At 48.1% G+C, this 10534-nt stretch overlaps 1 protein-coding gene across 1 annotated transcript; it reads right to left on the minus strand.

Moving 5' to 3' along the window:
- Positions 1 to 206: 206 nt before the first annotated feature.
- LOC143018714 (uncharacterized) lies at positions 207 to 1792 on the minus strand. Its single transcript, XM_076174300.1, has 3 exons — positions 1658 to 1792; positions 627 to 1306; positions 207 to 422 (listed from the first exon to the last, which is right to left on the minus strand). Exons 1-2 carry the CDS (start codon positions 1790 to 1792, stop codon positions 902 to 904), a joined length of 540 nt encoding a protein of 179 aa, XP_076030415.1. The 3' UTR covers positions 207 to 422; positions 627 to 901.
- Positions 1793 to 10534: the final 8742 nt, after the last annotated feature.

The following is a 10534-nucleotide window of genomic DNA, read 5'->3' on the forward strand; positions in this document are numbered from 1 at the left end:
AAATAATATACTCGCTATACTACCTAGGTGCCTTGCACACCTTTAGGAATCGGGGAAAAGTCTCCCTCAAGGAGACGAGAGCGGCCGAATCTCGACCAAGTGCCGAGGCGAAAGAAAAAGCCACGAGACACATTTTTACATTTTTTTTTTTTACATTTATTGATTTACAAGAAGTACATCTTGTTTGGGTCTCTACCCATATTCCTAGAAGGCATACAAGTATGCCTTTTACAATAAGTTACATGTACATGTGTTTAAATATGACAATATTTGTAGCGCTGTACGGTCCTGGTCGGTCTCCACGATCTAGCCGACGTGGTTAGTGTCCTATGAGTCCGTCGCGTCCCATCCGGTCCAGCCGACGTAGTTCCTGCACCCGTCGCGTCCCATCCGGTCCAGTCTAAGGCATCATGCGCAGTTACCTAAGTGAGAAAGGAGAAGATGTTAATCCTTTGGCTTGAATTTTTGTGGTGAGCTATAAGTCAATATTTCAAGTGAGTGCAGTTAAGAACCCATCCGTATCCTCTGGGGCTGGCACTTGAAGGAGACTTCCCAGCCGACGTGGTTGGTATCTTTTGCACTCGTCGCGTCTCATCCGGTCGGTTCAGGGCATCCTGCGCAGTTACCTAGGTGAAGAAAAGAAAGCATTAGTCCTTGGCTTAAGTTGAAATGTGTCATAAGTCAAAAAATCAGCAAGAGTACAGTCGAACAGAACCCATCCGTATCATCTGGGGGGCGGCACTTGAAGGAGGCGTCCCAGCTGATACGAGTTAAGTGACATCGTCAGTCGACGGATGAGTCCCCCAGCCGAGGTCCTGGGGCCCGCACGTAGAAATCTGGTCGCTGGGCAAAGGGCCACATAATGATCTAGCCCGTTTGCGCCGGCCTCTCCACAGTGGATTCAGGCCTCCGGCTGTCCCGTCACCTCCGAGAAACATCGATACCCGAGACGGAGTCGATGAAGGGTGACTTCCTCTATCCTGGAGAGACGGACTCCAGGGGTCAGTCGCTCATACGCTGTGGCAACTTGATACCAGCGTGCTGACGGCCTCTGGGCTGTTAGGTTCCTATGGCTTTGTAGCTCCCTCTTGGCCATCGTTCTCGTTGCAATGGCCAAGATCTCAGTTCGGCTCGGGAGGACACCGATTCCGCCTTCCATGTCCCCTGCGGCCGCTCTTCTGGCCACCCTGTCTGCCGCTTCATTTCCCTGGATGCCGATGTGTCCCGGCACCCAGTTGAGGACGACTGATCTCCCTTGCTGACGGAGGGCCTTGAGCTGAAACAACAGTGAGGTAATTAGTTTTTTCTGGTCATTATGATAAATTTTAGATATTAATTGGAACAGAGCTAAACTATGTGTGCACAACTACATTACGTTGGTGGGTGTTGAGAGCATGGGTCAATGCTAGACCCACTGCAACACCCTCTGCTTGCGTCGAGCAGCGAGTGCCCAACACCCTTACTCCCAATGTGTGTCCGCGAGACGATTATAAGATCGTCTGCGAAGGCAAGATAGAGACCCTGACCCCCGATTGTCACCCCAAAGTCTGGATTCAGGAGGGCGACCTCTTTATTTATCACTGCGTTGAACAGCAGTGGAGATAAGGGGTCACCCTGCTGAACGCCACAATTCGTGGTGACCTCGTCACTTGAGTACCTCAAGCCTCACGTCAGCGAGTGTAGACTTGATGTAGTCGTTGAGTTGGGCCGGGACTCCTAATCGCTCCTTGGCTCTTACAACGGTATCACGGGACACCGTGTCGAAGGCCTTCCTCACGTCCAAGAAGGCCATGGATATCGGGGAGATCCTATCTTTGGCTTCCTGGATTAGGCCAGAAAGCAGTCACGTTCGTCAGGCATCCGTCAACGGGACGGAAGGCTACCTGGCGTTCATGAATCGGGAAGCCAAGATTTTGTGCAGGGTCCGGGTAATCAAGGCGCCCACCGCAATGGGCCGAAAGTCTCCCGGACCACTCGTACCCTGCATCTTAGGGAGAAACGTCATTCGCGCTGATCTCAGAGTGCGCGGACAGTGACCGGCCGCGAGCCAGAGGTTGCACATGGCGGCCAGAGATCGTTTGCACAAGGATAAATGGATCTCCTTTTTGACCCCATCAGGACCTGGGGCGGAATCCTTGGTCTTCCTGATGGTCTGGAAGACCTCGTCAGCTTGAATAGGTGAGAGCATCCAATTACTCTCCGGGCAGACGGGAACCACCGGCTTAGCATCCGGCTTACCCGTCCGCTCGAAGATTGGACGCCAAAAGGAAAGGGAGTCCTGAAAGGATGGGGGATTCGGTGGCTCTTTCCATTCTCCGGAGAGAATAGATCGAGCCGCCTCCGATCTCTTCGCCCTGTACAACTCCTAGGTCCTTCGGTACTGCTCTAGTTTCTTCTTTCTCCGGGTGAGGGGCACCGTTGGTGGCCGGACTGGCTGTCCATCTCGTGGGGGCGAGCTAGATCTTTTTGCTCCTGCCTGGAACGCTGCGACCAAGGCCACAGCGTGCTCCTCTAGAAGCGAGGTGGCATCCTCCCCCCTCACCAGGGCAGTATGGGCTCTGCAGAGGAAATCGAGATGCAGGCGTGGGTCGTACTTGGCAGCATCAAATTCCCTACTGGCTGCGTCCAGCAGGGCTGCTGTCAAGTCGTGCCCAGTGTTCAAGGCCGGTTCCTCCATCGGTGGTGGACTTACCGATCTCTCCCTAGCTGGTGGGGAGGGGGGGGGGCGGAGGGACGTGGCTAGCTGTGGTGGCGGTAGCTGCCATCATGGAGGATGTCGACATAGGGGAGGGGCTCAGCCTCGAACTCTACGGGATGGGCTCTCTTGCGATGAACACCCAATCTCGTTTTAGTCGAAAAGGGCCGATGACAAACCTCACAAACGTGAGGCGGCCCACTCGGTGTGGTCAAATTCAATTCGGGACTACCTTGCGGGGACCCCGCCCTGGGGTCCTGGAGGTCTCTGGCCAAGGCGGGCCGGCTAACTCGCCTCCGCGCCGTATCAGAAGAACCTCTTCTGTTTGGGCCAGACAAATGTTAAACGCACGCAGGTCTCCTGAGGCCGCAGGGAAATCTGCAAACTAGTCTCAGTAGAGCCTATGGGGACCTTTTATGTTCACCGTGCCTCAGGTTCACGGGGTACGCTTAATAGGTGACCAGCAGTGGAGCTCAATCCCACCACCGTCAGAGGCAATTAAATCAGCATACCAAAAATAGACTTGCCTCTGTGTACTTGTCAGCCTGCAGGGTATTCTCCAGTCGGGCCAAGCTGTCGATTGGGCCCTGCAGTTACCAGTGGGACCGCAAGGAGGACGTACACCTCTATGAAATGCTCATAGTTACTCCCGCAATTTTTTTCCTCCCGCAGTTTTGATACTTCATAATCATTCCTTGTAAGGCATAACGTTTTATGGATATGGATTATCAAGAAAAGACCACCTGCTTTCACGTGATCGGATTTGTGGGAGATGAAGAACGGTCTGTTAGAAAATGGAGTGGTGTGTGAAAAAACACCTATTGCCAGTAAGCGCTTTGGGTGTGGTTCAGGAGGTGTAGGTGTGGCATAAGTCCTTTATTGGCGTCTCCTTGTATAGCCAGAGTGACAAGAGATCCCATTAATTACTTGTTTAGTAATTTTGATTTAACAAATTATGCCCAGCTAGTGATTATTATTATTTGAAAATTAGCAGCCATTTTAATTCCGCTCATAAAACTTGTGGTTATTTATTCTTTGTTATTTTTGTTTTAATATTGTTTAATTAGTATAAATAAAATACCGTACATGTTATCACACGTTTTCTCCAAAACTTATGGGGAACAAATGCCTCTTTTTGGAGGCCGAATGCCCCTTTTAGGAGGCCGAATGCCCCTTTTAGGAGGCCGAATGCCCCTTTTAGGAGGCCGAATGCGCCTTTTAGGAGGCCGAATGCGCCTTTTAGGAGGCCGAATGCCCCTTTTAGGAGGCCGAATGCCCCTTTTAGGAGGCCGAATGCCCCTTTCAGGAGGCCGAATGCCCCTTTCAGGAGGCCGAATGCCCCTTTCAGGAGGCCGAATATTCTTGTACAATTCAGGTTTGTACCATTTCAAAGAAAGACCCGAAAAATGGATAACATAAGAATGGAGGACTGATTGAAATAAGTCAAATATTCCCGCGCACAGGTTGCCTGATGTACGATGATGCATTGCAATACGCGCACTACAAAATGTAGATTTACTGCTGTTATACTCGTTCTCTTTCACCCTGAATAAATATAACGTCACGGAAAACATGATCAAGCATGTTCACAGAATATGGGGGTCGTTCAGAATATAAAAAGAAAGCAGACGCCGGCATTCTCGTATACCCCACTCACGGCTCATGACCCATACGTAGGCGTCCTGTATGCAAGAGGTTAAAAATAGCGATATTTTCAGCGCTCGCTACACGGCTATTAAGTCTAAGAGGGGGTTTAGACGGTCAAACGGTTCGTCGAACGCGGTTCGACAGACACGTGTGAACGGGGTATTTGGGGTTTAACCAACGTGTTCGACAACCAAATACCCCGTTCACATGTTCACACATCACTTTAAACACGTGTTTGTCGAACCCCGTTCGACGAACCGTTAGACCTTCTATAATCTCTCGCATACCGCCTTTGACACAACCTCTTCTTGTCGCAAAGGATAGAAGCGCTGGTTATCGCCGACAATCCTTAATGACCTTTTTACCATAAGACTTTGTAGCCTTGGTATTTGATATGTAGTGCTTGGAGACACTATTTGGTTTTGACAAACACGCGAGAAGAATTTCTTAATTCAAGAAGAACGTCGTGGGTAGATTTGTGCATACATTTACAGATATGCATTTATGCACGTATGTATACATGCATGAATGTTAAAACGAAGAAATATTTCTTACTCGGTTTCGCGGTCTTTGCTCGGTGTCTTCACGACCTTTTAAGATTTCTGAAGAAGTTTCTTTTCCACCACAGTCCTTGGCACGATTGATAAATCGATAAGCCAATCGGCCAATTTTTTTTTTTTTTCAGGTTTTTCACAGTACCCCCTTTTGCAAGCCTCAGACCCCAGAAGTGTTTATTTTATTTTATTTTTTATTTTATTTATTTGTTTATTTTTGGGTGGGGAGGACATACAATCAGGGTTACGAAACCCCACTGCTGCTCTCTGATTTAATTAAATCGTGTGGACATTTCCAGAACGATGTTTATAAAAGGTGTTGACAGGGTGTAAATGCTTTTCTTAAGTGGCAGGTTAGGTGGTTCTCTCGTGAACAAGGTAGTTTGGGGAGTGTAGTGGCAGAGGACGGTAGCCTCTGGAGGCAAGAAGTCGTAGGCGGTCCGAGTCCTGCATGAGTCAGCGCGTGACGACAGTAAGTACCTCGCAGAACTGTAATGGCTGAAATGATTGTGCGCGTGTGTGTGTGTGTGTGTGTGCGTGCGCGCGCAATATTTAAGAAGGGTGGTAAGGTGACTTTTAACTTCCTTAGAACCTTTGCAACTAGTACAAACTCAAGTCCCGTATGTGAACAAATAACGCTTTGGAAATATGTATACTTCTGACGTTATAATTGTCTTTTATTTTCACTTTTGATTATTTTCCAGTCGAGCCAAGGGTTGTATAGATTAGAGAACAAGAAACGGTAACCAGTACGAATAACATAAAGGCTGATGTGATTTTTTAATGCGAGCTAGAGTGGAGCCCGCCGCAGGTTTGGGTAACAAAGAGACGCTGCCCTGTGGCGTTGTCTTGCTCACTTGTGACGCGTGGTCTATCGGGGTGTTGGAGTACCCCGCACCACCCTCAGCATCGTACCGATGTGTTGCTGCGTTGCCCAGGAGAGTTTTGATGCTTTGGCTTCGTTGTTGAGGTGTAACCGGTTGTGTGCTTGAGGACTGCGCTTCTGTTTAGGGCGTGGGAGCACCGCTGCCGCCAGTGTAACCAGTTGTGTGTTGTTACATAAAAGGGGCTTAATGCGGGCGAGAAATACCTTGGTGGTGATTTCTCCTTTTAACAAAAAGGAGATCTGGTTAAATATAATAGGTTACAATGAGGCCTTTGGACCATAATACTCTAAGTGGCAGATGCCTGCCTTCTGCTAGGTTCGCTACCTAGGCAGATCTGAGTCTGGTAGGTTCTTGACCTAGCCAGCTCTGGCGTCTGGCAGGCTCTTGACCTGACTAGCTCTGGTGGCCTTGGCGACATAGGTGTCCGCTAATAAACGGGGTTAGTGGGTTGTCTTATGTGAGACGTTAGTTCAGTTCTAGGTATTGGTGTTAGTTCTATACATGGGTTTCTTTGACATTAGGCATCTTCGTGTAGTGATGTTCTATTGTCTTAGTCTGTGCTTAGTCAGGTGCTCTGGTCAGATGTGAAGTCAGCAAGATGAGCCTTGCTCAAGACGAGTACCATGTCACAGGTCTGTAGATCACGTGCGTGGTTGGTGATGGTTAGTAATGGTTACATGAGGTTGGGTTGGGTCTCCTCGAGCTGCGGAACGTCCTGCCTCAAGTGGGTGGCGGGCATGGTGGCCACAGTAGTCACATTCCTTGATGGCGAAGTCCTGTAGCTCTTCCCTGGAGCAACAACCCAACCGGAGACGATGCCGTGCCACTTCCTCCGCACTCGTTAGGCCCTTGGGGCGGTAGAGGTTTTGGTAACCCGTGTCCCGGACGTACCAGACTATCTAATACTTGGTGGCCTAGAGCTTCTGGTGATGCAGGTGCACATGACTGGCGGCGGCGTGTCCTACCATTGTATTGAGTTTTCCTAAGGACATGGGACCTGATGGTCAACAGCTGGGAGGGCGGAGGATGTCCGTGCCTCTGCATCTGTGCCCTCGTTCCCCGTATTCCCACGTGGCTGGGGATCTAATTGACTCTTCCCGCGGATGCCAGGCTCTTGATGACTCAATGTGGTTGTGGTGAGGGCGGCATCTTGGGTAGGTCTCGCTGGCAGAGCGGACGTGGATTCGGTGTGTTAGATTAATTATTTTCCTTGCTGCGATTGATGTCGTGCTGGAAAGCAACTACTTCCGCACGGTTGTACTCCTGCCGCGGTCGACGGATCCATCCGTAAAGTAAAGCGTACTGTCGGGGTCCCAGGTCTGTGCCATGGTCGCAAGGACGTGCTGGCATAGCTCCTCCGTGAAGCGGAGCCTTTACTTCAGGAAGAGGTGTGTAAGTCATCTCGACAGGCAGTTTCTCCCACGGGTATTATTCCTCGGGGGCATCGATTGGGCGGTAGGACGTATGCAGGAACTGAACGGTGTTCATGAAGTTGTTGGCCTCATCGCCGACTCTGTAAATCCAGATGTTTGAGGAGGAAAGGGTCCTTTCTTGAAGTAAGGCTCTTCTAAGCCTGGTGTGTACTGCCGCCCTGTCCTCTGAATCTGAATCTGAATCTCTAGGAAAGACCACCTCGCTTGCGCGGGATCGGGTTTTGTGGGAGGGGAAGAATGTCTGTAAGAAAATGAAAAGATGGTAGCGTATAAAAGAGGAATATTGCCACCGGGCGAATTGCGAGCGATGAGGGGTTTACTGGTGGTCGTGGCTCGGGAGAAATGGACCGGGAGCTTGGAGGGCAGCGCTTGACGCCGGGGTTAGGATTAGGATCACCAACGAAAGTTTAGAAAATGGTAGGAGGCGTAGTATTAGAGAGGTGGAAAAACGGAAAAATCTTTAGTGGGAGGTAAACTGAAATGAGAAGATGTAGTAGAAGAGAAAGTTAGACAGGAAGCGAATTTTAGTCGAAGAAAAAGTAAGTGTAGATGTTTGTGCGTGTGTTGTGGCATTGTTCGTGAGAGGTGTATGTGTGTATCTTACGGGAAGTGAGTTGAGTTCACTTCCCGCGTGTAGAGGGCGGTCCTGATAAGCCACAGGTGGGGCGAGCGTTGCCTGATTTTCCCCAGGTTGGGTTTGAAGTCCTGTAGAGGGTGGGGGGGGCAGACGGGCGGTGTAAACCCGCCTGCCGACGTCAACGAAGAGATCGGTCCATAACCAGACCGGCAGCGGCAAAGGAGATAACTCCTCGCCACCACCGCTGGCGAGCGCGTTCCTGATGAGCCACAGGTGGGGCGAGCGTTGCCTGTTTATCCCCAGGTTGGGTTTGGGTTCTAGAAGAGTTGGTCCTATAGGGATCTTGGCAATCCTGCAGCTTATGATCTGTTGGGTTCTGATGAGGGAGATCAGATCAGTCTCGCTCTGTAGAAAAGGAGATTGATCAGGAAATCTGTCGGAGCTATTCTCCGCCCAGTACTTGGCCTGGCCGATCCCCCATGATAGGATGGTTGAAAGCTCCCGTGGCCATGAGAGCTGAGGGCAATGGGCACCTTCGTGGCAGAGAAAATTGATGGGCATAAGGACCCCAAGGTCTTTGGGTTCGGATTTGTAGGCATATCTGACGGGTGGGTATGTTCCTCATGAACAGGCCCAGCCAAAGCAGAGTTGACATGGTCACTCAGGAGGAATCAAACGAAGAACCAGACTTGAAAGTTTAGATTAATTTTCAACACCGCAAGTGAATTGTTATAGTTGAATTGCCTAGTATCAGACAATAGAATGAGAGAGCAAATCTATGCCAGAGCTGTTCTCTGCCGTACTTGGCCAGGCCGATCGCCTTGATAAGGTGGTTGAAATTCCCGTGGCCATGAAAATTGAGGGCAATGGCCACCTTCGTGGCCATGTAGCCGAGAAAATTTATGGGCGTAAAAAAAAAAAAAAAAAAAAAAGCAAGGTCAGGCCTAGGAGTTGTAGGCATATTAAACGCGTAGGTCTGTTTCCCCAGGAACAGGCCCAGCATAGGCAGAATTGAAATGGTCACTCAGGAGTAACCCAACGAAGACCCAGACTCGAAAGTTGTTCAGATTTATTTTCAAAAAAAGTGACTTGCTATGGCTGACCTGTCTAGAGAATGTCAGACGACAGAGAGGAGAGAAAAGGATGGTTGAAGGTTTGGTAGATAAATGGTTATCTGCACACCTGCCTTACTCCCTTCGGAAGCCCGTAAGTATTGTCTATAATATGGTTTATTGAGTCCGGCTGTGATCAGCTATGTTGACGTTCGATAATTATGTGAGCGGCGAATATCGTCGCAGGATATGGGAGAGGCGCTCTATATCTTCGGTTATAGTAAATACTACGTCAGCTCCAATCTTTCAGGCTTCGGAGGCCGTGGCGTTGAATTGTTTTTCTACTCTCAGGGCGATTAGGGTTATTGCAATTTAGAAGGTAGTGAAGAAGTTTCGAGCTGATAATATCGCAGTATTCGCAGTCTCTTTCTTGCCGTCCGACTATTTCCCTGCAACACGTATACCCTAAACCTGAGTCTGTGAATGATGACAGCGAGTCTTCTCTCGGCAATCGTGGTGGCAGGGTGTGGGCAGAGCTTGGTGATCCTCTCGTACCACTTGGCCCTTGCTGATGAAAAGTTAACAGATCTTTTGTGGTTTGCTACAGTCGACGTGTGGACAGTCTTGCAGTTTTGAAGCGCTTTAGCCTTCCCAACACTGTCTTAGCTCTCACTCCCTGTCTGCGGAACTGTGGGATCCAGGTGAGGCCACTATCCAGCGTGCTACCCAGCACACAGGCATAGTCTTTACAAAAGAGGAGCATGCCGACAGGAGACCTTTTGGTCCATAACTAGGTCGGATGCGGAAAGAATATATAAATAAAATAAGTTAATAAAGAATATAATAATAAAATGCATAGCTATAGTTAATAATAAACAGGTAAATAGTACATAATAATAAATTGATAACTAATAGTAAATAAATCAAGCAAATAAATAATAACAAACAAGTAAATAATATAAAATGGCAGTCATTACAGCATCTTGCTTAGGTGTTTATCTAAACTAATCTTAAAGCTTCGAATTGAACTACATTGCACAGCCTCTGCAGGAAGTTTGTTCCCTTCATTAACTACACGGTTGGCAAAATTGTTTCTACCCACTTCCAAATTGAATCTATTTCCTTACAGTTTGAGACAACTATTTCTTGTTGAATTCTTGTTCAGTGTGAAAATTATCACTTTTGATGTCAATTCCCATTATAATCTTAAAGACCTGTATCAAGTTACCTCTGAGTCTACGCTTTTTTTTTTTTTTGGGGGGGGGGGGAAACCGATTCATAGGTTTTAGTCGATTTTTGTACGATTTATTTTAGAGATTTGGAATCAGTTTTGTGGCTCGTCGTTGTATTTTTTCCAATCTGTCAATGTCTTTAATGAGATTCGGTGACCATACGGAAACAGCATATTCCAAATGTGGACGAACTAACGATTTAGTTTGTTAATTAGAGATGAATTTTTTAAGTCAAAAGATCGCGCAATCAGTCCTAGAATCTTGTTTGCTTTCTCAGAGACTGAAATACACTGCTTAGCTAATTTGAGATCGATACTTATAATTATGCCGAGATCCTTTTCACTATCCACTTTTGTTAACGAATTTCCAAATAACTTGTATTCGTACTTACTGTTATCTTTACCTTATGTGCATTACTTTGCATTTACTTGTTAAATTTCATTAGCCACTTTTGAGA

The sequence above is a fragment of the Oratosquilla oratoria genome, chromosome 35 (genome assembly GCF_046742065.1).
Source record: "Oratosquilla oratoria isolate Oo_2021 chromosome 35, ASM4674206v1, whole genome shotgun sequence".
NCBI classification, from domain to species: Eukaryota; Metazoa; Arthropoda; class Malacostraca; order Stomatopoda; family Squillidae; genus Oratosquilla; species Oratosquilla oratoria.

Coding starts and splice junctions, on each gene's coding strand:
- LOC143018714 (XM_076174300.1), bottom strand. CDS start 1,792: ATGGCCTTCTTGGACGTGAGGAAGGCCTTCGACACGGTGTCCCGTGAT. Junction 1,307..1,657: donor TCGCTGACGTGAGGCTTGAG/GTACTCAAGTGA, acceptor CATAATGACCAG/AAAAAACTAATTACCTCACT.